Consider the following 27,037-nt stretch of genomic DNA (forward strand, 5'->3'; position numbering starts at 1 on the left):
CGACACCGCCCAAATCCCACCTCCCAACATCAACACCGTGCAATGCCACCATCGCCCCAGCCACGACGGCCTATTAATGATAAACTCGTGCTCCTCTCCTCCGTGTCCTGTTGTGTCCGTGACTCTTCACGTCAGATTTCCGTCTCTTTTTTTCTGGCAACCCCCCATCTTGCATCCCACGCTCGTCAGACTGCCTGCAAACACCTCACCTCGGACCCAGCAACAGAAAACAGAACCAGACTGTACCGTACCGTATTTCGTCCAGACCTCGGGTCGCGCCCCAATCCCAATCCCAATCCCAATCCCACTCCCACTCTATCTCCACGTCCACGTCCACGTCCCACGTCCAACCCCGTCGCAAAATGGGTAATGGATAATAATGTATACGAGTAATAATCCCCAATCGAACCGGGTGGCCCCCTCGACCAATTCTCCGATTCTACCAGCTGAACCACTACTGAACGGTTGAACCTGCGAGGGACCAGTCGGGTGATGGGGCTGGCGCATGCGGACTCGGGACTCAGGGCTCAGGACGCTGGCAGGGCAGGGCAGGGCAAATCAAATTGGAGAAGTTATCGATCGAGCCTCGATGTCGCGCAGCCTCCAAACATGCAAAAATATGCACACATGCCAACTTGCCAACGTCCATTCTTGTCTGCCGCAGAGAAACCGCCCGAACCCGCCACATCAAACCAGCCTATGGACCAATGCGGACAAGTCTGGATTTTGCCATGGCCATGGCCTTTGCCTGGTGGGGGTGGGGAGGAGTAGAGGGGCGTTTTCGCAACTACAGGCCAACGTCATTCTCCCGACTCCTGACTCCTGGGTGTTCCTTTTCTGGCTCGTTCTGCATCAAAGGGCTGGCTCGGTATAGGTACATGTAGTTGTTATCCCAACTACTGTACCATCATTCCCATATCCCAACAGGTTCTTGGCCAGTACCCGCACAACCCGCTTTTATGGATAAGTACCCATTGTTTCCCACCTCTCCTAAACTCCTAGCCTCCTAGTCTCCTACATCTATATTTATATGTTCGGGAAGCTTAGGGACGCTAAGCATCTTTCTTCTCAAATCTCTTTCCTCCCGTTTTCACGATAAGGCGGGTACGAGATCCGGCTAGTGGTCGCTGTCGTTGCTTGCAATATCAACCACCAACCACCAACCATCCTGTTAATCTGGAATACGATTAACGGCGGTCCGGCGTAACAAGCTCTACTTGGAATACAGAGTGCTTGTTGTCAAGCCCGTCGCTGCTAAACTTTCTGTACCAAATCTTCTTTACCAAAACACATCGCATCCCATCACATCCTTCTATCTCTTCAACCCTGCCTTTACTACCTAGGTTGAAAGGAAATCATGTCCACCAAGCCTATCTTCGTGGCGGCGCATCCGCGAGCATGCAGCACTGCGTTTGAGAGGGTAAGCGCTTCCTGCGACCAGCAGTGCTCCATTCCACCCAGCTCAATGGCTAAAAACAACGTCCAACAGGTCTTTATGACTCGCCGTGACGACATGATCTGCATCCACGAGCCATTCGGAGACGCCTTCTACTACGGCCCCGAAAGGCTGGGCTCAAGATTCGAGAACGACCAGAAGGCTCGCGAGGAGAGTGGATTTTCGACGAGTACATACAAGACCATATTCGACAGGATCGAAAATGACGGCAAAGAGGTTCGACTCAATCCCTCCCTCCCTCATACATGACACGGTGTTTTTCCCTACCCGAATCCCCGTGTAACATGGAATGATTATCGCATCGAGCGGTTTGGCATTTCAATCACCTCTACGCAAGCGCTAGAAGGTTCCTTGAATTTATTCCTTTATCATTACACAGTATATAGGTTTCGCGCCAAGGGTTTGCACCTTCCAAATCATTTCTTGCGAAATTGAGATATCGAAACTGGTTCATCGGCGGCACCTCTTTATTTTCTGTTTTCGAATATTCTCCTCTGGCAGGATCCCCACACCAGACGCGCTTTTTCTACTTCTCTAATGCACGATTATGCATACCTAGAGACAGTAATTGATCGGAAACTCACATGACCCAGGGCAAGCGTGTTTTCATCAAGGATATCGCCTACTATCTTGTTCCGCCTGATGGCCAGCAACCAGCCATCGCCCCATCTCTCGGAGGAAAGAGGGTCAAGCAGGGTGTTGGAACAAATGGAGAAACAAACGGAGTAACGAACGGCGCCGCAAATGGCAAAACTAATGGCACCACCAACGGCACCACCAACGGCACCAACGGTGTCTCCAATGGCACCAATGGCACCAACGGCTCTTCCAACGGCACCAACGGTTCCTCCAATGGCATCAAAACCGCCCCCTTCCCATATGATACTGACCCCGAGCCTGGTAATCCAACTGTTGTACCCACCGAAATCCTGAAGAAATTCCATTTCACCTTCTTGATCCGCCATCCACGCTATAGCATCCCATCATACTGGCGCTGCACCATTCCCCCTCTTGATAAGCTCACGGGCTTCTACGACTTCATGCCAAACGAGGCTGGCTACGACGAGCAGCGCCGCATCTTCGACTACCTGCGCGAGCAAAAGCAAATTGGACCCGCTATCGCTGGACGCCATGGCAAATTGAGCGAAGGGGAAGTCAGTATTACCGTTATTGATGCAGACGATCTCCTGGATGACCCTGAGAGTGTCGTTTCGGCATTCTGCAGAGAAGTCGGATTGGAGTATAGCCCGAAAATGCTGAATTGGGATACCCCAGAGGACCAGAAGACGGCTGTAGAAGCGTTCGAGAAATGGTCCGGTTTCCATGAGGATGCTATTAACAGTACCTCCCTCAAGCCGAGAGATCCAGCACATGTAAGTATTTTTTTATACCTTAGACCACCACTCCTCAACGAAACCCCGTATTGGAAATTGCGTTAATCTCTAACGCACCTCTAGAAAAAGAAGGCCAAGTCGGTCGAGGTGGAGGATCAGGAATGGCGCGAGAAATATGGCGAGGAGGCCCAGAAGATCATCAGGGAGACCGTGAACGCGAATATCGCTGATTACGAATATATGAAGTCGTTTTGCGTCAAGGCCTAACTAAACAAGCCATGGCGCAAAATGCGAAAACTGGAATTTGCTTGGGGGGGACAAACGCGTTTGATTTTTTAACTATCCGGGAAGCAGGATGCTGGTTGTCTTTTTGACATCGAGTTGCTAGTCAGTAACATCATACATCTGAATGCCACGCTATTCTTTTATACCATACCGTACCGTACATCGCTTGTGAGGGCAGTCGAGTTTAGTTTGACGATCCTAGACGCAGGATATAGGTTGTATTTTGTACACCGAGTTGCTAACAAATAACATCATACATCTAAATGCCACGCTATCCATACCATACATACCGTGCCACTCTACCCAATGTCAATCTTATAATACAACCTTCTCAGGCTCCGCACCCTCCCCTAACGCAGCCTTCTTCCTCGCCAACCAGACATCCCTCTTCTCAACCCTCTTCGCGGTCTTCTCCCTCCGCTTCTGCTTAGCCTCCCTCTCTTCCGTCAAATGCTTCTTCAGCCCCCAGACCTTCTCCCTATCCCGATGATTAATATGCATCTCCAACTGATCATGCACGACATTCTCCGTCCACGAGCTCGCAAACTCCGCATCGGGCAACTGCCCCCACCGCACCTCGACCCTCTCCCCAGTCCCCTCCCCATGAATCCCAATCCTCTCCGCATCAATAACAGGCGTCTGCGCCAGCCGGCCCAGCACAGCCGCCATATCCGCAATGCTGTTCGCCTTCTGGTCGTTCAATTGCCGCCCGCGCTTCTTCTTAGGTATGAGTTTCCCTTCCGTGTCCCTCATGAGCGAATCGTCCCATTCTAGCTCGTGCCGTCGTCGGTATTCGCGTAGCTTCTGGTACGCGGAGAGGCCGATGGCGCTGGACCCCGGGGCGAAGGAGATGGTTGCGAGAGGGTGCCAGAGGTCTTTGCGGAGGGCGCGGGGGACGGTTTTTTTGCCGTTGAAGGGGAGTTGCGAGATGGCTTTGTTGTTCTATATCAAAGATACTACTATTAGCAACCGTGAAACCAACCCTCATTGAGTATGAATGCAGGGAGGGGCTTTAAAAAATAAATGTACCTTCATAGCCTTAGTAAGGGAGTACACAACATGGTTCTTTTGCAGGTGATTGTAGACGTATATTTGTCGTCCCAGGTCGGAATCTGTTTCCTCTCTTGGGGCAGCGGCTCGTTTTGCAGCGGCGGGCTTTCCAGCGGCTGGCTTTGCTGCTGCCGTTGTCGCATGCCGTATGCCTCGAATGGCCAGTATGCCGTGCCGTGCCAGATCTGGGGATATTCGGGCGTTCATTTTGGGTTGAGGGTGCCCGATGGGGTTTCAATGGCAGCCTTTCGATATCAAACGTCGGCTTCGACAATGTGAGCATCGCGTTCTGTAATTCTTTTGGTCCTAGCGTGGTTTGTCACGTGCATATTTTGTACGGAGTACTTTTCTGGTGGTTACTCGGGTTACTCCGTGAGTCCGTTCTCGGTGTGTGATGACTAAGCACAATGTTGACTAATCACAAGGTGGTGTCATACTCTACTCTGTAAATCACTGTTTGCAGAACATTACGTCGTATCTCCACATAGGTCGATTGGTTTAGGAGCGACAAAAAGAAACGGTAAGATAAAGCACCCTTGTCCGACATGGTTTGTCCGTTGTAGCTTGTTCTAAGGATGCGCTATGATTGGTTTAACAGGTCAAAGTTTACGCTTATTTGAATACGCTACACCGTATAGTGGGGCTACTATTCTGTAACAAATCAAAAACAGAGTCTCGACGTATGAGATAAATGTGCCGTCATCGTGCCTTCCAGAAGTTACCCGAACTCACCAGACAGTACTCGTACGTTCTACATCAGTCGATTTCACAACAGCTATATATCCTCTGCGTGGTACGAACTGTTTATTGGCATTTTTGATTCACTACAATTCACTTGCAATACACAACCCATAATACATCTACGCTTGGAGGACTTATATTAGGTTCTTTGGAAGAATAACCCCTCTTCCCTACTACGATCTCACCAACACCGACATATACCTATACCGAAACTCCACCCACGACTGATCACACCGTGATCAACGCTCGACACCATGTCGGCTTCTAATATGAATTTCACGGATCGCGCGAGCAAAGCGCTTTCCGATGCTATGGCCGTAGCTGAGAGCTACTCCCATCCACAACTATTACCCCTCCATCTCGCCTTGTCACTTCTCGATCCCCCACCCGACGAATCGAAAGACCAGCAAGCAACTGTGAATGCCTCTCATGGCGCTGCCTCGCAATCCCTCCTCCGCCAAGTCGTCGAGCGGGCTCATGGCGATCCGCAAGCCTTCCAACGAGCCCTTCAAAAGGCCATTGTGCGGCTACCGAGCCAATCGCCTCCTCCCGATCAGATCGCCATGGCACCTTCATTCACAAAGGTCCTAAGAGCCGCAAATGAGCTGCAGAAGACGCAGAAGGATTCCTTCATAGCAGTGGACCATTTGATCATGGCCCTGTGCCAGGATCCTTTTGTGCAGGCTTCTCTGAAGGACGGAAATATGCCCAATATCAAGGTGGTACAGGATGCTGTTCAACAAATACGCGGCACCAAGCGGGTGGACTCCAAGACAGCGGATGCGGAGGAAGAGAATGAAAACCTCAAGAAATTTACGATCGATATGACTGCATTGGCGAGAGAGGGTAAGATGGACCCGGTCATTGGCAGAGAGGAGGAGATTAGACGGGTCATCCGGATCTTGTCTCGACGAACCAAGAACAATCCTGTCTTGATCGGAGAGCCTGGTGTTGGAAAGACCACTGTCGTTGAAGGTCTTGCCCAACGAATCGTCAACTTGGACGTACCCGACAATCTCGCGGGATGCAAGTTACTCTCTCTCGACGTCAGCTCCATTGTTGCAGGCAGCAAATACCGCGGAGATTTTGAAGAGAGAATGAAGGGCATCCTGAAAGAGATTGAAGAGACTCAGGATATGATCGTCCTTTTCGTTGATGAGATGCATCTTCTCATGGGTGCTGGCTCAGCTGGTGAAGGAGGAATGGATGCCGCCAACATTCTCAAGCCGATGTTGGCCCGTGGCCAGCTCCATTGTATCGGTGCAACCACGCTAGCAGAGTACCGCAAATACATCGAAAAGGATGCAGCCTTCGAACGACGATTCCAACAGGTCTTGGTCGGGGAACCAACTGTCCCGGAAACTATTTCGATTCTCCGAGGCCTGAAGGAAAGATTCGAAGTGCATCATGGTGTTACTATCTCAGATAGTGCGCTTGTGACCGCTTCGACGCTGGCTGCTCGCTATCTAACTCAGCGACGCCTACCCGATTCCGCTGTAGATCTCATTGATGAAGCTGCAGCTGCCTGCCGGGTAGCCCGAGAATCGCAACCTGAAATCCTCGACTCGCTCGATCGAAAACTCCGGCAATTGAAGATTGAAATTCATGCCCTCGCGCGAGAAAAGGATGAGGCATCTCAGGCTCGCCTCGCACAAGCCAAGCAAGACGCGCAGAATGTCGAGGAAGAACTGAGACCTCTTCGGGAGAAGTACGAAAGTGAGAGAGCTAGAGGCAAAGCCATTCAAGAAGCCAAACTCAAGCTCGATCAGCTTCGTGTGAAGAAAGACGAGGCTACCCGTCTAGGTGACGACAGCAAAGCTGCAGACCTACAATACTACGCAATCCCCGAACAGGAGCAATTCATCAAAGACCTTGAGAAAGAGAAAAAGGCCGCCGATGCTGCTCTTAGCAACAACAACCCAGACTCCGGTGGATCTTTGATTACCGATGTTGTTGGTCCGGACCAGATCAACGAGATTGTGGCCCGGGCTACCGGCATTCCAGTTACGAGACTGAAGACGACAGAAAAAGACAAACTTCTTCATATGGAGAAGGTTCTCAGCAAGGTTGTAGTCGGCCAAAAGGAGGCTGTCAAGGCAGTATCCAACGCCATCCGACTTCAACGATCTGGTCTCAGCAATCCTAATCAACCTCCGAGCTTCCTCTTCTGTGGTCCTTCCGGTACTGGTAAGACCCTACTCACCAAAGCTCTTGCTGAATTCCTCTTCGACGATCCGAAGGCAATGATCCGGCTTGATATGTCTGAATACCAAGAACGGCATTCCCTGAGTCGGATGATTGGCGCACCACCAGGATATATCGGACATGATGCTGGTGGACAGCTTACTGAGGCCCTTCGCCGGAAACCATTCTCCATCTTACTGTTCGACGAGGTCGAAAAGGCTGCCAAGGAAGTTCTCACTGTCTTGCTCCAGCTCATGGATGACGGTCGTATCACAGACGGCCAAGGACGTGTTGTTGATGCACGCAACTGTATCGTCGTCATGACCTCCAATCTCGGAGCCGAGCATCTTCAACGCTCCGTCACAACAAACGGCAAGATCGACGACACGACAAAGCATCTAGTCGAGCAGACCCTCCAAGACTATTTCCTTCCGGAATTCTTGAATCGTATCAGCTCCACCGTCATTTTCAACCGTCTGACTCAGCCTGAGATCCGTAAGATTGTCGACTTACGCCTTACTGAAATCCAGAAACGGCTTGAATCCAATAACAAGAACGTTAGGATTGAATGCTCAACGGAAGTCAAGGACTGGCTTGGTGCTGCTGGTTACAATCCTCAATATGGTGCCAGACCACTGGGCAGACTGATCGAGAAGGAGATACTAAACAGACTTGCTGTATTGATTCTCCGTGGCAGTATCAAGGATGGTGAGACGGCCAGGGTCGTCATGGAGCACGGCAGAGTCGCAATTCTCCCCAACCACGAGGGGTCATCAGAGGAGGATGATGACGATGACGATGAAATGGAGGTTGATGATGATCTTAGAGACAACGATATGGGGACTGGTCTTTATGATTAAGCAGCTTTATACATAATGGCGGGCATAGTTAATGATTGATGATGATGGGATTTCCAACTCTAATGGAGTCATGGGAGTTATGATAGAATTTTTCTTATGTTTTCTAGATGCAGCTAAATACAATGCATTAATCAATACAACAGAATGGAATATCTCTATGTGAAATTATTTCTAATACGTGCACTAATGTTAACTAAACCTAGTTGTCTAATTGTAGTTACCATTCTTATGTCTTCTAGGTACAGCAAATTATAATGCATTAAACTATACAACAAACTGGAATACTCGAAGTGAAATTATACGTCGTTAACCGAACTTAGTCGTCTAATTGCAAGTACCACCTCGGAAGATTTAGTTACTTTTTGTATTTCTCCTCGTGAACACTCCACGGAGTAAGTTTCTCCTCGAATCAATTATTTCCCTATAAGCGAAAACAACAACATGTTTGACTTGTATCGGATGAAACCGTGTAGGCGATAAGGGGTTCTCGCGACTCGAACCTCGAATGAGCCCCGGTACGGGCCCCACTAACCATGAACGTTAAACGAAGTAGTATGATCGCCCGTTTGGCGGAACATATCCCCCCTGAACAGTTTCAACAACCTTAACATAGGTACCTTAGGTAGGATAGTTTAGACTTCATTCCTCGTACCGACTCTCAGCCTCAAACCGCGAGCGCCAGGGCCGTGCCAGACACGCTATTTTGCGGTCGGGTCTCGAACTGCTCAGCGCAGGGTTGTGCAGGCGAGCGCAAGATGAGACGACGAACTACCGGTAGCATTGGTTGACAGTTGAATCCAAACCATTATGCGTTCGGACGAGCGAGAGATCCACTCTGTAGGTAGTAGGTACATGTTTATAAAGTCTGATTGTACCTCCCTCTCTCATCTTTTCTTTCTTCAGCTGCGCTCTCATCCGATCTCTTATACCCACATTTGATTTCTTTCTCTTCATTTCGAAATAGCAGCTGTGCTTGCAATTCAACATTTTTTTCGCCTTCAATTGTTCATATTCTTTTACATCTTTCAAAACAGACAAGCCAGTTTACCGATTTCTATATCAATATATCAAATCCATCACCATGCGTTTCTCATTCACAACCATCTCCCTGGCACTTTTGGCTCTCTCATCTGCCTCACCAGTCCCCAACCCAAAAACCTCCACCAAAACCGCTGCCGCTGATGTCGCCAAAGCGGCATCAACCCAAGCAGCTACTGCCAAAGCAGCCAAAGGCGCAACCGCCGCGACTGCAGCGACTGCAGGAAGTGTCCTGACATCCGCAGCCTACAACGACTTCCAAATCAGCTCCGGAACGGCAGGGAAAGCAGAAGCAGAAGCCAACGCACTATTTGCCGACATCGACACCTCAAATCTCGCCGCTGTCTCGGCGAGCGATCTGAAGATCATCCAGGCGACCCACGATGTTGCTGAGGATGCCGAGGTGGAGGCTTTCAACCCTGCGGTCGACGCTGCAACTGGTGATGCCGCTACCGCTCTCCAGGTAAATTAACATTCCCCCATTACCGTTTGAGAATAATAGAAATTGTACTAATGCGTTGCAATAGAACGGCAAGATAAAGAACAAGGTCCTCAAGCTCACTGCTACCGTCTTGGCCCTCCAGGTTAAGGGAGCACAGGGAGGTGATGATTCTAAGCTTGCGGCTGAACAGACCAAGCTGGCGAAGAACATCCAGCTGGATGTCGCTGCTGCGGGGGAACCTTCGACTGCTGTGCCATTTACTGGTTCTACGTAGATGCGTGGAAGGGATGTGTGAGAAAGCTGGCGGCGATTTGTATTTAGATTTTAGGACACTTACTTGTATGTATGGATATGATATGGGCCGGCGTATTGGTGCATCTCCTTGGTTTGAAGTATGATGAAACAACGGCTTTGTATGGATTCGTTCTGGGGGAAAAAATTGCAGAAAGTTATAAATTCATTCAATCTTAGATTCGTGAGGTTCATCCATGCTAAATTTCAGTATATTTTTCTTGACGTTACAGGATTCCATATCTGTGAATCTATCTAAACTCCAAGCCCCTCTGAGGCCGTGCATCTATTTGCAGCTCATTAATACTCTCAAATTTCTCCTCTAAATCAACATGGACTCTCAAGTCCTTCTCTTCCATAACCCGCCATGTCCTCTTTAGATCCCCGAAGCCCATCAAACCTCCAAACTTCTCGAACCCCACAATATAAAGTTCCTTCGCCCAAGGACAGGCTCTAATTGCCCGGTGCCAGATATCCTTTGCCTGCTCACGGAATTGCGGTGTCCTAAGACAATATAGGAGGTAGTACCTCCACAGCCCAGCTGATGATATAGATGATGGGGAAGACAGAGCATTTTCGAATGCGGAACGCACGGAGTGTATTGTACCGTGTTGCATTTCGTAGCTTATGGCGAAGAGGCGGGAAGTTAGAGTGTCGTTGGAAGGAGWAAGGACAGTGGAGAGGATGATGTTTCGAACACGATTGTCTATTCGGAGACGGGATTCGTTCCATGTGTAGAGGGATAAGAGAATTGTATTCTGCGGGAAGAGGGTTATGAAATGGGTGAGGTGTTCTCGGAGGAGCGCCGGACGAAAGGGCCCGATACGTGAGTGATGGCAAAGGAGACGGGCGGCGGACTGCAGAAGGAGTTCGTGGGAGGTGGATATTGGGAGTCCTCGGGTTATGAATGTCCTGGAGAAGGCCATGTAGGATGCAAGTGCAGAAGTGATATCTCCTTGTGCATCGGACTGAGTCTCAATACTCGCGTTTGAGGTTAGGTATTCAAGAAGCGCCACAAGCTCTCCGTGGATTACTGCATAGCGGTAATCGCCTAAGCTTATAAGATAATCTCGTGTTGGGGTTAAGTATTGCTTCGCCTTGAGGATTGTTGCAGACGATGTAGCGGCGGAGTTGCTTGGCAGACCCTCTGGTATTGAAAGGAGAAGCTGTAGTGCGGTAGATTTGTCCATATTTTCTAGGCAAGCCCATATCCAATTTTTCCACAACAATATTGAGTCCTTGCTGTCATTCTTAGGCATGGACCCACTCATATTCAGAGCAGCAGAAAACACGCCATTTGCTACGTCTTTATTTCCCTTGGCCCATTCAATCATAGCATAGGCGTTATATAACCTAAGGCTAGTGGGGTGCTGTTTGAGGAGGCTTTTAGCAACCTTCTTGATGGTATTTGGCAGGTTCCGCCATTCGAATGCCAGGTAATATTCTGCCAGATCTTCCCGGAAGTACACTAGAGCCAGTTCTTTAAGGGTATTGCGAACCCATTTGTAGAAGACCGGCCCAGTACATTCGGCTTTCCAGATGGGGCCGCCACGGAACCATGCTGCAGAGGAGAACAATGTCTCTGAAGAAATCGGATAATTCGACAATGGAAGATTCATCATGGAGAACGCATCAGCGCTTTCACCCTCGTCGTTTCGAACTTGGTCGTGATTAGGTAAATCATCAGGATCAAACTCTAGCAGCTCCCCTTTAACAAAAGCATCGTTCAACCACTCACAGTCATCCATCGGTGGTAAGCGGCAGAAGATCAGAAATGCATCTAGAAGTGCCTTGTGCAGGTTTCTCGAATCATGTGGGAGTGTAATCAGGTAATCTTCGATATCAGAAAAGAGAATAACGCGAAAAGGGTCATCTTCTACAACGTCATCCATGGTCCTGGCCGGAAGTGCGGAAGATTTGGACCTCGATCGCTCAGCAGCAGCCCAACTTCTAAAGAGATTAGTATCATCTAAAGGGGCTGCTGCTTCATCGGCAATTTCTGGAGGTGTTTCCGAAGTAGCTTCATTGATAATAAAAGAATGCCAGCCAAGAGCCCCATCCTCACCAATACGGGCAGTCTCGCTTTCCCAAAAGCTACTAAAAAGTCTCGCTCCCTCATCCTTCGAAGGTGTGTTTTTAGGACCACAAAAGTTGATTTCAAGTAGACTCTGCCATATTGCTACCGCCAGCTCTGAATACCCAGACTCGCGTATGCATATTGTGGCCCTGAGTAAAACATATATAAGCTGTCGATACCGAGAAGCCATCTTGTCCGGTTCCGCCATCGAGGCGCCTTTCAAAAGAAGCTTGATCCTTTGGACAAACACGTCTCGGATATCTTCGTATCGAAACCTTGCAAACGAGGATTGCTTGAATGCCAAGTAACTTTTCCAAAGCATTGAACTATCAATGTTCTCCTTCGAAATCTGCTCCCATCGCTCCGATTGCACCTTGGTCTCCCAGATCTTTGATCCCTCGGCCATTAACCCGACTAGAAGCTTTTCCCGGTCTTCGAAGGCAGTTGCATTCGCGAGGGCCTTTTCGTACATGTGAATCTTGATGTCGGCGGTACTCATTATTTCGGCGTTAGTGGCCCGGCGGTGATCATCTTCTCCTCGCATAAGAGTGTCCTGCATCTGGATTAACGCAAGCCAAGCGTCCATATCATGAGGATTTTGTTCGACTCGTCGGCTGAGCTCCACGTTCCTTTGCCGCATTGAGGTATTCGACATAATGGCTACACCAGCTTCTGATCCCGAGTCATCCTCTGAAGCAAACTCAAAAGCATCATCTGCTGGGCGGTCGCTGGGTTTCATTTTCCCGTGGATTGATCGATAATGGGTCTCATCGTCGTCGGATGCCGAAAATGTTCCGGTTTCTCCATGGCTCGTTTGCCTCTTACGTTTCCTTCCGTTAGCAGTCTCAAATGAGATAAACTCTGCGCCAAAGTCTTCTGGGTCTCTCGCCGCAGCTTCTGGGCGTATTCTTAAAAGTCTGGGACGCTCTCGTTCGATCTTAGAGAAGGCGTATTTCTCTCGGTGGCTGGACCGAGAGTCTCTCCAATTCCGAAGTACAATCCCCTTGTCCTCTGCATAATCTCTGTCGACTTTTAAGTCGGGTGACACGCCCAAAACGTTGCCGGCACCTACACGGTAAAATGCAGGAATGCTATAACGATGGATACTGCCGTAAACAAGGTTCTTCTCGTCGCCTTTCGTGTCGATGAAAAATATATCTGGTGAATTTTCCTTTGGAGGATGGCGCGGAGTGTTAATCTCAGGAGAGCGTCCATGTCTTTCCTTACTTCTTGGCCTTTGGCGTCGATGATGGTAGTGACTCTTCTTATCTTCTTGGCCACGTGCTTCATGTTTGCTGGGGCGATGCCTTCTATCCTTCTCCAAGTCGATGGCAACTGCAGCCTCGGGGGGTGCCGTCGGCTTCGGGCGAAATGACCCAAACTTGGGGACCGCGGTCTTAGGCTCAGACATGGCGTTGAACCTAGACCAACTACTGCTATAACATTATAACTGGGCTGATTGCCGTGTGAAGAAGCTTAGAGGCTTTATCAGACGATGTGGTGTCACTGAATAAGTCGCAAGATTGATTGTTGTGGCTGGCGAGGCTACCCTTGTTATGCACGCCAAACGCTTGGACGAGAAACAGCGCCAGCCTCGCGCTAACCCCATCGCGGCTTAGCCTTGGAGCTTCTCGAAAAAAAGTCTCGATAGATCAAATTCGACGATAAGAATCGCTGGAGAGTAACAAGTCAATACCACCATGCGCTTTTCGGTCTGAGGAACCGTACTGCTTATCCACGATGGCAACCTCTTTGGCTGCCCAGTTATCGAAGATATCTGCCAATTCGACAAACTCTTTAAACCTAAAGGCACAAAAGGCGGCCCATTCGAAATCCTTAATATTTGAGCCTCGAGTGGCTGCATCGCAAAGTTTCGACACAATTTACATTCTGTGCCATGAAGGGTTTCAGGAGCTATGTCTCTTGGATGGAAGATTCCTGGAGTTCCAGAGAGACATTTTCGGCGAGCAAAGCCAAACGGAGGATAGAGTTCAGATGACTGCTGCTGAGAATTCAGAGCTCAATAAACGGCTGGAAGCATTTTTGGGGCTTGTGGGGGGCAGATTAAGATTGACCCCGGCAATTAAAGCAGTGGAATGGCTCTTAAGAAGATTTCGGTCAGTATATCTATATATGCTTTTGGCATTGTATTAACAATAATTATAGTGTTCATGAATACAACACGTCGTTTTTACTAACAACCTTCCTTCCTTATCATACACTTCCGCTTTTCACCACATTGCTCTCCATACTACCAAACAAACTCCCACAGGAGTACGAATTCCTCAACCCTTATGTACGGTCTCTGATGCCCCCGCCGAGGCGTACGATTGTTCAAACCGCAACGAACAGCAACTCATTTGCATCGGCTCTCAACACTTATGTCCTCCGGATATGCAAGTCCCGCCAGCACTATCCAGCGCTGCTGGCATTCTGGGCCGGGATAATGACGGAAGCAATGGGGGGGATGCTGGACAAATCCCGGTCGGGCAGGAAAGGCGTACAGGAGCAGAAGGAACATGATGTTATTTTGAGGCTGTTGCCAACGCTAAACGAGGGTCTGGCCATGAAGAGCGTCCCAGATCTTCGCATCGGATGTTACATGTTGCTCTCTGTAATGGCATCCAAAGGAGGACTGGATGATAAGGTTTTAACTGCCATGATGGAAGCTGTTGTGCTGGGATGGACCACTGAAACGATAATTCCCGGGCTTGTTTGTCTGTCGGTGTTAGCGCAGCATCGAGGAGCAAAGCAGATGACCAAACGACTTACGAAAGAGTTACTTAAGGTTGAAAATCTGCCCTCTCTTCTCCTGCAACTTTCAAATCAACGGCGACTAGACAAACTCGCCAATGGTCTTTGTCTGTCCCTCGTGGATCGATTACGGAATCATGGCGATTTGAGAGGGCTTCCTATTGTTGAGAAAATGATCGAAAACGGAATCTTGAGTGACCAACAATCCAGTGTGATTGTCAAGTCCTTGCTTTTAGTAGCACACCAAGTCGATGAGAGTTCAGATCAAATCAACTTGCGTCAGCACCTTGCCTCCTCGTTAGTCACCCTTACACAACTGCCTGGTCATGGGGGTGATGTAGTCCGTGGCACATTGAAAGATACGGAGATTGATATGGACGAATTGGAAATGAAATTACATACTACAATTCGACCAGCGATATTACCGGCACCAGCAGACAGTCCCATGGAGGATGCCTCGACAGAGGTATCCGCCAAAGGTCCATCTTTCCAGACACTATTCGAACAACTTCCGAAAAAGACTGTGAGCGAATCATCATTCCTATCTCATGATGCGTCGCATGTCTATCCGGATCTGTGCCGTGCTTTTCTAGCCTCTACATCCAATCCTACAGACCTAGACTCTTTTGACGCGGCCCCAATTCTCACGCGCGACTCGGCATTAGAAAACGCGCTTTATTTTACTTTCTACATAAGAACTTGGTGTGGACCCTATCCAGTTCTGGCCCGATCATCAGCGCTCCAGATGGTATCTCGTCGCTTGTCGGATCCCAACATTTCAAAGATCGATATCCAGGCGCTAGTACCCTATGCAATTGCTGCCCTAGCCGACCCTGCTGCAAAGGTGCGCCGCGCTGGAGCTGAGCTTCTTGTTACCATCAGTCATCTTTATCCAGAGAATGTCGAATCTAAGAAGGAACTAAAAACCCTCAGCCGCTGGGAACCCGAGGGCCTATATGGTAAGAGACATGAGGGGGAGGAGTTGAAATGGCTCTCCCCGGATGTCGCCATTCGCATGCTAAGAGAACTACTTATTCCTGCCTTGGAGGAGTGTGTCCTCGATGCAAAGCATATCGAATCTGTGTTCCAAAGATCCTTGCAAAGTCCTGGACGCTCGGAGAGCCCTAAACAATCCGACTTGTCGCGGCTTCCCCAAAGTTCCCGCGCATCAATTCTGTCCTTCTTGGCTTCCCACGTCGTCCATACGCCACTATTCTCCGTCAAGCTTAGATTGATCTCCTCCTTAAACCAAGTTCGCGGTGTTGCGGGCTTGACGAGAACATCAGTTTTACTCCCAGTTCTGCAGGAATGGTCTTCTCTGAGCCCAGCAGAAGCATCGAAGCATTGTAAGGATGAGGAGATAGACTCCGCGGAATTCGATGATCAATGCTTTATGATAATTATCCCCAGCGATGAGGAAGGTCTCCAGTTCTTAACCAGCGTTGTGGTACGAGATGTGGCGGCGGATCGGCCTACGCTTTTAACAGCTGCATTTAAGAGGTTGCGAGCTATGTGGTCATCACTAAAAGGAGAACTCAAGTTGAGGATGGCTCAAATGTTGATGGACTCTGCTTTGTCCTCGTCAGACAAAATGTCTGAGCATCATGATCTTGCAGTGCAGACGTCCTCTGAGCTTTTAAGTAGCCTACCACTTTCGACAGACATTCTCTTAGCTTTCATCGAACAGCTCCCAACAGCTGCAAAACTTGCAGACCAACCCCCTGCTTCAAAACGACGAAGAACAAGCCACGGAGAAGTGGCTCGTAATTCTATTCAGGATTCGAAGGAGCTCGCTGCTGCCATTAGAAAAGTCACACTTGTTTTGCAACTCATTGACAGTTCAAATCCAAAAATGCACCCCGAGCTACTAAAGGGCCTCTTCAACGTGCTGGCAGAACTTCAACATCTCAAGACTCAAGTTAAATCGGAGCTTGCTTATCTACAAGGCCTTGTCCTAAGTAGCTTGCTGGCTATCTTTCAAGGCTTCAAGTCAGATCGTAACATCAAGTTCGATCGGGCAGCTGTGCGAGCAGACTTGCTCGTTGACTGTGTTCAAAAGACTTCAAGTCCACAAGTGCAGAATGCGGCGCTTCTGCTTATAGCTGCTCTGGCAGATATAGCTCCTGAGTTGGTGCTCCACAGTGTTATGCCAATTTTCACGTTTATGGGTCATTCGGTTTTGAGGCAGAATGACGATTACTCAGCGCATGTTATAGGCCAAACCATTCGCGAGGTCATCCCACCTCTAATATCGTCACTTCGAAAGGGGAAAGCAAATATTGTGACTGGAGCGGCTGAGCTGCTTTTAAGTTTCGTTGCTGCATATGAGCATGTTCCTAACCATCGCCGAAAAGGTCTGTTTACCTCGTTGACCCAAACCTTGGGGCCTGAGGACTTCTTATTCGCGCTTTTAGCAATGCTCGTGGATAAATACGGATCGAATGAAGGGATAAAGACATTTTCTGTGGAGTTATCCAGCTCCTTCAGTGTTGAAACTCAACTCCTATCAGTAGCCAAATACTTAGACATGGTCAAGGATATTCTGAAGCCCAAGCCGACATATTCGTCCATTTTGTTAAATGCGAATGATGATGGGGTGCCCGATCCTCACAAACTCGCCTTGACGGAGTTGGAATTACTTCCAAGCATTCTCTCGCAAAAGCGCCTCATCAACCAAACGGGAAAGATACTAGAGCGGGATGATATGGATGCAGCAAGGGTCCGGGATCTGTATTCAGGGCTGCTGGAAAACCTCTTGGGGTTGGCAGATCTGGTGAAGAGCCAGAAACGGCTACACAGCTCCTGTGGGGATATACTTGAAAGCCTCTTGGGCTTGTTATCCACCAGCGAATTTGTCAAATCTGTGGAAGGCTTACTGGACAGACCGAATGAGTCCCTACGCCGAAAGATTCTACGTTCTTTGGAAGTTCGTATTGATCATGAGAGTCCCTCCGATGCTGCCTCTAGAGCCGCAATGCTTGGATTTCTCCCACAACTCACAGCAATCATCCGGGAATCAACCGACCTACCTTACAAACACATTGCTGTCGCTTGCGTGGATAAAATATCCGAGAAGTATGGTAAAAAGGATCTCGAAGCTGTTTCAGCTGCTGCAGAAACCATTGCGAGCAGCCACTGCCTCGGCCAGTCAGACGAATCTTTGCGGGTCATGGCTCTCCTATGTCTCGCCTCACTGGTGGATATCTTGCGGGAAGGCATAGTCTCTGTCCTCCCCTCGGCAATTCCTAAAGCCCTTGAATATATGGAGGAAAGTTTGAAGGTGGATTCGGAAGCTCCAAAACTTCACAATGCTGGCTATGCGTTTATCAGTGCGTTGGTGCATCATCTACCGTACATGATCTCGGGTGGCTACTTAGACAGGCTTTTACAAATATCAAACGCATCTGCTGTGGCCGATCTTGATGATGAGGCGGATGAGAGTAGACAGCAATGTCTCCGCCTTGCTGCGAAACAAGTCGATGCTAAGAGCATGTTTGGGGCTCTGGAAAAGGATTGGGAACTAGCCGCAGCGAAAGGCCCATTGGTGAGTAATGTTCTTTGTGCCAAGTGGATATTTTATTAACACCTCCTTTAGTCGCTCCACGAGTACATGGATGTCCTTACAATTGCCATCGACAAGCATCCAAAGGTTGTCGTTACCAAGTATTCTGCCATTCTCGCCAAAATATTTCAGAAGGCATTCGATCTCCGAAGGCAAAAGACTGGATCAGATGATGCGTTTACATCGGATACAGTCGCGGAACTAGAGGCAAAACTTAACGACGCAGCGATCAAAATGATATACAAATTCAATGACGCCACATTCCGACCCATTTTCGAGAACCTCGTTGAGTGGGCATCATCTTCGTTACCGAAGAAGGACAAGGCGGGCAGAACTTTGCGTTTGCAAAGCATATACGGCTTCATGGCCATGTTTTTCGACAACCTCAAGTCGATCGTCACCAGTTACGCCAGCTATTTACTCGACAACGCCGTGGATGTTCTGAAAACCGTCGACCCCAAGGACGATGAATCGAAGACCCTGTGGTCTGCGGTCCTTCGAACATTAACGAAATGTTTCGAACACGATCAAGACGAGTTCTGGCAGTCGCCAGCTCATTTCAGTGCTATAGCTCCTGTGTTGTGCGCCCAGTTTACTCATGCGCCTTCGCTTCCACTCGCTGCGGAGCTTATCCCAGCTGTTGTTGAACTGGCTGCTGCTGCAGACTCTTCAGACCATCACAAAGAGCTTAACGGAACCATCATGAAGCATTTACGGTCCGAGATTGCCAGTGTCAGGTTAGCAGCGGTGAAGTGTGAGCAAGCTTTGACGGACCGTCTGGGTGAGGAATGGCTATCGATGTTGCCTGAAATGCTACCTTTCATTAGCGAACTGCAAGAGGATGATGACGATGTCGTAGAAAAGGAAACGCATCGATGGATCATGAAAATTGAAGGGGTGTTGGGCGAGAGTCTTGACTCTATGCTACAGTAGAAAATGCTCTGTGAGAGTGCGGTTTAGTAGTACGGTCGAGATAACGTATATAATGAAATCTAAGATATTCATAAGTGAAGGTTTTAATCTATGATACCATGAGGAGCCTGCTCGAATAGGGAGTTGCCCCTATCTGCTCGAGGTCGTTGGAACTTCGCCGTAGTAGCCGCCTTTGTAATACAGGGCTACAACCGCCAGCCTTGGCGTCCGCAATCCCAACACCGTTCGTCTCCACAGCGTTCCAGCTCTTTATATCATTCACTGCATCTCAGCCCAAACCACTTACCCAAATTACTGCAACATTATATACACTTTACAAGCCATCTTTATTACACTCTACCACCATGACCACTGCCTACAACGTCTACCGCGTGAAATTTAGCCAAATCTCGGGGACCGATCACGTAGGCATCGTTCTCGTCCCCGCTCAATTCGAGGAATAGGACAGAGGTCGCTACTACCACGTCAAGGGGAACGTTGGCATGGGAATGGACTACGACGCCCGTCCCGGCTATAAGTTTGCTAGTGATAGGTCGTATAGCGGCAAAGAATGCGCTTTCCAATTGCCTGTAGAGAAACTCCAGGGTTTCGAAGCAATTGCCTCCGCCCAAACTCCGCCGTATGATAGCCGGGTGTTGATGACGAGGGATGTGAAGAGTTTGGACCCTCCGGCTCCGGATTGCACTACTTGGGTTGAAGAAGTTTTGGCGGCGGCTCAGAAGCTTTGAGAGGGTTTGTTGGAGCGATTTGAGTCATGTGTATGTTGTGTAGGTGTTTTGTATGAAGGATGAAGTGTTGTGGAAATTTTATATAAACTGGTTTTGTATATTTTGTGTCGAGCGTGAGAATTCGGAGGTTATTGTTGGAGCATTAGCTAACTTGATTGTTTTATGGTATGGTCTGCCTTAATTGAATCATCCCATCGCATAACTCCAGGAGCAACGCATGAAAACCTTTCACTTCACTTACTTCAGCTAGAGTTAACTAGTTGTAAGTACAATCAAAGTAAAACTTGAGTTAATCGTCCATTAACAGCCTGCTCGCAATAATATGGTTTCATTGTACCAAGTAGTTGTGTCCTCTAGTCATTCTGCCAGCATTAGACGTAGAACGCCTTTATAAACTCCCAATGTTCAGGGTACCAGCCACCATCTCCCAATCAAGGATCACTATAACGTGGCCATCCTTGATAATGATATTGGCTGGCCGGAAATCAGCATGTGTGAAATCAATTCCTCATCTCGATCCTTAAATGGCCCATGTCTATGCGCAGCGTAGTCACGAGGTATCTGTATCGACGTACCGGTAGGTATGTCTCGCTACGAAATCCAAAGGCACGGCGTCGTTCATCTGGACATCGTCTCCATACTTTGCTACCAAGTCCTGGGAAACCCTCGTGACCCTGACGCTGCCACGAGTGAAGATGGCTTCCTGGGCAGAAGGCAGACAGCGTTAAAGCGCATCACGTGGCTTCGCTTATCACACGCGACTGTGGAAATCGCGAAACGCGAACGCGTCTTCGCTATATTGGACTTCAATCATCATTGCTCTCTCGTAGATTGAGAGATGTTCAAACCATTCAAGCCGCCGCTCCTCAAGAGTGTTAGGAAATCAACAGTCGATTTGACGGAGTCAGACTCGGAGTCGGAATTCCCCCAGTCTCGGCCGACCAAGAAACGCAAATTAATCCATGTGGTTGAAGACAGCCCTCCTCCGTCGAAAAAGCCCCCTCCCAGTTCTTCAGCTGTCAACGCGCCTAGAAAACCTTTGCTGGTAGTGAAGAATCCGGTAGAAACTAAAACGTCTTCAGATCAACTACTGGAAGGATTGGAGGGATATTACATGGTCCTATGGTAAGGATGCCACACACCCCTATACTTGATTGTGAGGTCTAACTTTTACTACTAGGCGTAAATTCACGGCCAAGAAACATAAGACATGGGATGGGGATGGAGTTCTCTCGGTATACGGCGGTTATGCTCGTCTACAAGATATATCCGGCCGAGATATGGGCAGATGCATGTACAAGGACCCTCTCTTGCCAGGCAGTACATTGAGCGTGGGAGGAAAGGATGTCGAGGTTGATTGTACTATCAGCAAGGCCGACTTCTTGGCCGGCAAGCCGTTTTTGAATACTACAGCAAAGCGTACGCAGAGTTCCGGGAGCAACAGTACCAGCAGTCCAGTTCCGAATGCCACAGCTGCCCATGTCATCTGTAAACCCAACTCTCAACAACCCATTGGGCTAAGTAAGGTGGGTTTGTTGAAAACTGCAATCTCCTCCAAAGGCTTCTACGCAACAACAAACAAGAGCATGGCAACGAATGCAAAATTCAAAACCCCTGTTCTCTCGACATCCATTATGCCGCAAAAGAAGGATGGAGGGCCAACACCACGCCATGATCCAAATACCCCTGGGTCTCTGGTTATGAAAAGAATGAAGGACATTCCTCGGGGAAAAGAAGTAGTCGACGTGGTCGTAGACCCTTTCTTAAGTCAACATCTACGGGAACATCAACGTGAAGGTGTAAAATTCCTCTATGAATGTGTGATGGGAATGAGAGATTTTAACGGCCAGGGTGCCGTTTTAGCAGATGAGATGGGTCTAGGCAAGACCTTACAGGCGATCACATTAATATGGACGCTCTTGAAACAAAATCCGATACACGGATCCGAGGGAGTGATCAAGAAGGCGTTGATCGTTTGCCCCGTCACGTTAATCGTGAATTGGAAGAAAGAATTCCAAAGATGGCTAGGCAATGAGAGGATTGGTGTCTTGGTGGCAGACAACAACCAGAAGATTCGGCTAACTGACTTTACTCATGGCAAGAGCTATAGTGTTATGATCATTGGCTATGAGAAGCTGCGATCAGTCCAGGACGAGCTAAAGAAAGGGGCAGGAATTGACCTCGTGGTGGCTGACGAAGGACATCGTCTTAAAACTGCCCAAAACAAATCTGCCCAAGCTATTCGCTCGCTGAATACTCCTAGGAGAATCATCTTGTCTGGAACGCCAATACAGAATGATCTTTCGGAATTCTTCGAAATGGTGGACTTTGTCAATCCCGGTCTTTTGGGGAAATACAATACCTTCAAGAAAGAATTCGAACTTCCAATTATGAAAAGCAGACAACCAGGAGCTTCAGAGAATGACACCGAGAAGGGAACCGCTAGAGAGGAAGAACTATCATTATTAACCAAGATGTTTATTTTACGGCGAACCGGGGAGGTTATTTCCAAATACCTACCACCGAAAACTGAATACGTAGTCTTCTGCAGCCCAACTCAAGCGCAGGTGGAGGTATATCGCCATGTTCTTGAATCGCCGTTTTTCGGGACATTGTTAGGAAACTCTGAGTCGTCACTACAACTCATTACGTTGCTGAAGAAGGTCTGCAACGCCCCAAACTTATTGCTGAAGCAAGATGAGGAGGCTGCCAGAAATTCGAATGTCGCTCAGCTCCTTGAGATAATCCCCCCTGAGCTTCTACGCAATCCTCCGGTCAAGTCCAGCAGCAAATTTCGGGTGCTTGATCAGCTGCTTCGATACCTATCCACCAAAACGTCAGAGAAAATCGTCCTTGTCTCAAATTATACAGCAACTCTCGATCTTTTTGGCCAGCACCTCGCTTCTCTCTCTCTCCCTTTTCTTCGCCTCGATGGCAGCACACCATCAGGGAGACGTCAGGATCTAGTCGATACATTCAATCGAACCCCTGCAGCAAAGAACTTTGCCTTCCTTCTTTCTGCCAAATCTGGTGGGACAGGTCTCAACTTAATCGGGGCATCTCGGCTGGTTCTTTTTGATGTGGATTGGAATCCGGCAGTAGATTTGCAAGCAATGGCCCGAGTATATCGAGACGGCCAAAAAAGGCCAGTTAAGATATATCGATTCCTGATGGCGGGCGGCATGGACGAAAAGATCTACCAGCGTCAAGTCACTAAGATGGGCCTGGCTAACAGCGTTGTTGATGGGAAGAAGAATGAATCCAGCTTTTCTCCCGAAGAGCTAAGAGATTTGTTCAGACTTAAAGTCAATCCTGGGTGTCAGACCCACGATCTACTTGGGTGCGATTGCAATGGCCAGGGTGCTGATCCACTTCCTCCCAGTCTCCCAGAAGCCATAGACGCCGACGACAACAGCGGCGATGCCAGCGAGGATAACGAGGATAGTGATGACGATGCATTATTCCCTATTAATCCTGCCCTCGCGCCTGTCCCTGGGACTAAAGCCAACGTTGCAGCTATTGAGCAAAAGATAGCTGAAGATGCACAGAAAAGACGACTCGAAAAGGCAAAGGGGAAGGTGCAGGCGCTAATGCAATATAGGCATATTGATGCGTCTATCTTCCGGGGCGAGACGGAAGATATCTTTGGCTTCGAGCACGAAGAGGTTAAAGACTTGAAGAAAATGGTTGGTGATGATGCGTTAGTGGCTATATTAGGGGATCGTGGTTGCAAAATAAATTATATATTTGCTAAGAAAGGATGAAATGATGGAATGGGATTTTTGGAGTTGAGCGGCATAGCATAGCGTTGGCGCTTGGGATGGAGATAGATACTCCGAGTAAACAATACAATATGTACGTTATGCGTATAAAGTAGCCACTTGCAAAATAAAGTCTTCGAGATATAAAGCCAAGGGTTCGAAATTCTCCCTCCTGATAGCGGGGTCTACTTCTTCAACCTTCGCAGTCAACTTCAGTATTCATATAAAGTCAGATTATAACACCCAGATAAATGAAGCTACTTCTAAAATTCGCGTCCCATTAAAAGTTTAGTATGTAGTCTGTATGCAATTTATGTATTGTGACTGGAAGGTATAAACCCCATCGAAGAACTCGTCTAAAATCCATCCAACCCTATGTGCAATGGTGTAAAACTCCGTCGCTGATGCAGATGCCGCTCGCTCGCTCGTTCAAGATATAGACAAACATTCCTCGAGATTGCCTGCACATTCCACCCCAGCACAACCCCTCCCCCCATCATTCCTACCAAAACAATCATTATTGTTTTATACCCAACCAAGGTGCTCCAACGTCCCGCGCGCGTCAGCAGTACTCATGCCGCTAACCCCCAAAGCCCTGACCTGACTACCCTTCCTCAGCCTCTGCAAACCCACCGAGACCTTCCAACTCTCCTCCTCAGAAATGACGAATATGTATTTCTTCCCCTCCTGGTCCCTAATACTTGCTCTCAACACATGAAGCCTTGCGGCCTTCAATTCTCCAGTCTGCCCACGTTTGTCAGTTCTCTTATCTCTGGAAGGCGAAGACCACGAGCCAACAGACGACGCATAAGCTGAATCAGTGACAGAGGAACGATCATCATAAGAACTCGCAGTACTCGCAGAATAAGCAGACGAAGCAGAACTCGCGGAACGGGAACGACAATTGTCGCGGCAAAGCTGTAACATATCGATCAAAAGCGCATCGGTTTCTTCCGAAGTAGCAGCTTTATCCTTATCCATACCCCACAATCGACGAATAGGGTTATTTTTAGAAGGCGCAGAAGAAGCAACGCGAGCAGATGCAGAATTGCCAGCGGGGCCCTGGCGGAAAGATGGACACCATACCTCTACGAGTTTCATTGTCCAGGCTTTGACGTCCCATTCTCGTTGTGGGACGCCACGGACATCATCATCAATGAAGAGACCTTCCGTTGTGACTCTTAATATCAGGCCATCGGTAACTGATCCTACTCCAGATACCAGTTGCGAAGTCGGGGTTTTCATGAAGGCGTTGTTGAAGGCATAGACGGCTTTAATAACAATCTTGTCGGGATCCTTTGTGCTGTAGGGGCCTCGATGCGAAGGTGGCGGTGTCGTTCGGGATGTGGATTGCGAAGGGGCATATGAGCCTTCGGAATATATTGACGAAGGTGCTTTGCTATGCATCGGCTTCTTTGGTTTATCGTACGGTCGGTAGGAATATGCATCGTCATCGGCTTCGCGAAATGTCTTTGCTGTTGGAGGAGGAGGTCGTTTAACAGGCGATGGCGGTTGAGATGCAGGTCGTCCATTGGGCCAAGGGTTTACCTTTTCTCCAGTTGCAGAGAAAGCGTAGCTGCCTCCACTTGGTTTCCCCTCGTCCTTCTGGGATGCGAGTTTTGCCTTTTCCCTCTCTAATAGAGTTTGCTTTATCCTTTCTTTCTGCTTTTCCCATGCCTTAGCCTTCTCATCCTTTTCCTTCTGTAGCTTCTGTTGGATTTCACGCTCTCGTACCTCGGCCTCTGTTTTCTCCTTGGCTTTCTGTCTCTCTCTATCTTTCTCCCGTTCCTTTTCCAATTCCTTCTCTACTTCTGCCCGGAGCTTTTCCTTGGCTTTGGCCTCTTCTTCCTTCTGCCTCCGCTCTCGAGATTCTCGTTCACGAGCCTCTTTCTCCCGGGCTTCTCGTAGCTTCCTCTCCAACTCATCCTTTCTCTTCTGTTCAGCCTCTCTTGTTTTTCTTTCCTCTTCCTTTCGTTTTGTTTCTTCTCGCGCTCGCTCCCAAGCTCCTTTGGCTGAGCCGTCAGCTGTATTGGAATCTGGCTGGGGACCAGAGGCACCAGTGGCGCCTGGTGGGGGATTTGCTCGCTGCCATCCAGCTCTAGGCCCTCCTGCGGAGCCAGGTCCAGGTGCAGGGCCTGGTCTAGGAGGTGGAGGCGCAGCACCAGCACCAGCATAGCCATTCGAGTGAGTATTCGAATGCGTGCCAGAATATGCACCGCTACCAGAGCCCGGAGTCCCGCCACTTGGCCCACCACCTGGTCCGGGGCCGCCATCAGTTTGTGTCCTTCCCAAAGCCCATGCCCCGAGCCCGACTGCCACCACAACCAAAACAACACCTCCTCCAGAACCTTTGACGCCATTCCACCAAGCTTGTGCTGCTGGAGCTAAAGCGCTTAAGATAACACAGAGCAGGACACCTGAAGCAACTCCAGCAATAAAGCTGTTAATGTTCGGTTTTAGCGACGGCAGATATATGAATCCGCCGCCCGAGGAGTGTGGAGGTATTATAAAGATGTCGTAAGGTCCATCCGGAAGCCCAGATGATTTGGGATTCGCCCCATGTGGAGGTGGAGGCGGGGGGGGGTTCATGGTGGTGGTATTTTCGTAACAGGAGATCGGGGATGGCTCGAGAGCATGAGGCGTGTGATATGTACGTCTGGGGCGTTCGAAAAGGCGATACTCAAGGTTTCTGTGAGGTGAAGGGTATCTCAGGAGGTCGTAAGGGGGTCATAAAATCGTGAATAAACTGTAGCAGAAGTATTAGCAAGCGTTTGGATTCACCGTTTGCCATGGTGCCGAGTGTCAACAAACCTCGAGAAACAAACGACGCTGAAAACAAATAGCGGCAAATGGTGCAGGTTAGCTCGCAGCAGAGACGCAATTCCAAACTTAAACACTCTAATGGCCAGACGCTCAAATGCCAAAATTCTTTCGGATGCTGTACAATTGTATGGAGTTGTTGTGTGCAGGTTGTCCAGGCGCGGGCGAGAACAAGTCCGCAGGAGGTCTAGCGGAAACAAATTGTTGACAGCCCCCGGCAACGGAAGCGACACAGTTTTTCTGTACGAATTATCCCGCGTGCTATGCTAATCTCTCATATGCACGACGATAAAGCAATTCTCCTCCGAACGAACATCCACTCTATTTTGGTCCGAGTCTCCCGGGTACCTGCCTGTCGTCTCGACTCTCGGGAATGTGGTGAGGTTGCTGTTGCTGAGGCCCGATTGAAGATGCTGGCCGCTCTTCTTCAGCAGAGAAAGAGAGAAAGGGCGGTTTAACAAAGGAGGCCCGAGTGATCAGACGAATTGCACACCACGCCACGTCAGGGAAATGGAGGCCTTGAACGGTTGAACCGCCGCAATCACAGGTTACGAAAGCATGCAACGGCGGTGAGATTACCTAGCACCACTGGGCTGTGTGGCGAGCAATTTGATTTGAGCAGGAGGCCTCTCTTCCCCCACGGCCGAGCTCCTCTGGCAACAGTGACAAGAGCAACTCAGTCAATATCTACCAATTATCGTTGGACCCCAAACACGACATG

General features: G+C 48.9%; 8 protein-coding genes across 8 annotated transcripts; 6 read left to right on the forward strand and 2 right to left on the reverse strand.

The window, feature by feature from the left end:
* Positions 1-1,465: 1,465 nt before the first annotated feature.
* On the forward strand, positions 1,466-3,057 carry BP5553_00430 (Uncharacterized protein; the record flags this gene model as incomplete). Its single annotated transcript, XM_032009053.1, has 3 exons — positions 1,466-1,672; positions 2,050-2,829; positions 2,914-3,057. 3 exons carry the CDS (start codon positions 1,466-1,468, stop codon positions 3,055-3,057), a joined length of 1,131 nt encoding a protein of 376 aa, XP_031873107.1.
* Positions 3,058-3,390: 333 nt separating this feature from the next.
* On the reverse strand, positions 3,391-4,332 carry BP5553_00431 (uncharacterized protein; the record flags this gene model as incomplete). The annotated part of the gene is made up of 2 exons (XM_032009054.1): positions 3,391-4,017; positions 4,105-4,332. 2 exons carry the CDS (start codon positions 4,330-4,332, stop codon positions 3,391-3,393), a joined length of 855 nt encoding a protein of 284 aa, XP_031873108.1.
* A 788-nt stretch (positions 4,333-5,120) lies between these two features.
* On the forward strand, positions 5,121-7,910 carry BP5553_00432 (Uncharacterized protein; the record flags this gene model as incomplete). The annotated part of the gene is made up of 1 exon (XM_032009055.1): positions 5,121-7,910. One exon carries the CDS (start codon positions 5,121-5,123, stop codon positions 7,908-7,910), a length of 2,790 nt encoding a protein of 929 aa, XP_031873109.1.
* Positions 7,911-8,991: 1,081 nt separating this feature from the next.
* On the forward strand, positions 8,992-9,664 carry BP5553_00433 (Uncharacterized protein; the record flags this gene model as incomplete). Its single annotated transcript, XM_032009056.1, has 2 exons — positions 8,992-9,411; positions 9,476-9,664. 2 exons carry the CDS (start codon positions 8,992-8,994, stop codon positions 9,662-9,664), a joined length of 609 nt encoding a protein of 202 aa, XP_031873110.1.
* Positions 9,665-13,498: 3,834 nt separating this feature from the next.
* On the forward strand, positions 13,499-19,007 carry BP5553_00434 (ARM repeat-containing protein; the record flags this gene model as incomplete). Its single annotated transcript, XM_032009057.1, has 3 exons — positions 13,499-13,875; positions 13,925-18,056; positions 18,108-19,007. 3 exons carry the CDS (start codon positions 13,499-13,501, stop codon positions 19,005-19,007), a joined length of 5,409 nt encoding a protein of 1,802 aa, XP_031873111.1.
* A 344-nt stretch (positions 19,008-19,351) lies between these two features.
* BP5553_00435 (uncharacterized protein) lies at positions 19,352-19,735 on the forward strand (the record flags this gene model as incomplete). Its single annotated transcript, XM_032009058.1, has 2 exons — positions 19,352-19,411; positions 19,478-19,735. 2 exons carry the CDS (start codon positions 19,352-19,354, stop codon positions 19,733-19,735), a joined length of 318 nt encoding a protein of 105 aa, XP_031873112.1.
* Positions 19,736-20,573: 838 nt separating this feature from the next.
* On the forward strand, positions 20,574-23,499 carry BP5553_00436 (p-loop containing nucleoside triphosphate hydrolase; the record flags this gene model as incomplete). The annotated part of the gene is made up of 2 exons (XM_032009059.1): positions 20,574-20,860; positions 20,916-23,499. The coding sequence occupies 2 exons, from the start codon at positions 20,574-20,576 to the stop codon at positions 23,497-23,499; spliced, it is 2,871 nt and encodes a 956-aa protein (XP_031873113.1).
* A 522-nt stretch (positions 23,500-24,021) lies between these two features.
* BP5553_00437 (Uncharacterized protein) lies at positions 24,022-26,085 on the reverse strand (the record flags this gene model as incomplete). Its single annotated transcript, XM_032009060.1, has 1 exon — positions 24,022-26,085. The coding sequence occupies one exon, from the start codon at positions 26,083-26,085 to the stop codon at positions 24,022-24,024; it is 2,064 nt and encodes a 687-aa protein (XP_031873114.1).
* Positions 26,086-27,037: the final 952 nt, after the last annotated feature.

Source organism: Venustampulla echinocandica (genome assembly GCF_003357145.1).
Source record: "Venustampulla echinocandica strain BP 5553 chromosome Unknown scaffold_0, whole genome shotgun sequence".
In the NCBI taxonomy this organism is placed as follows: Eukaryota; Fungi; Ascomycota; class Leotiomycetes; order Helotiales; family Pleuroascaceae; genus Venustampulla; species Venustampulla echinocandica.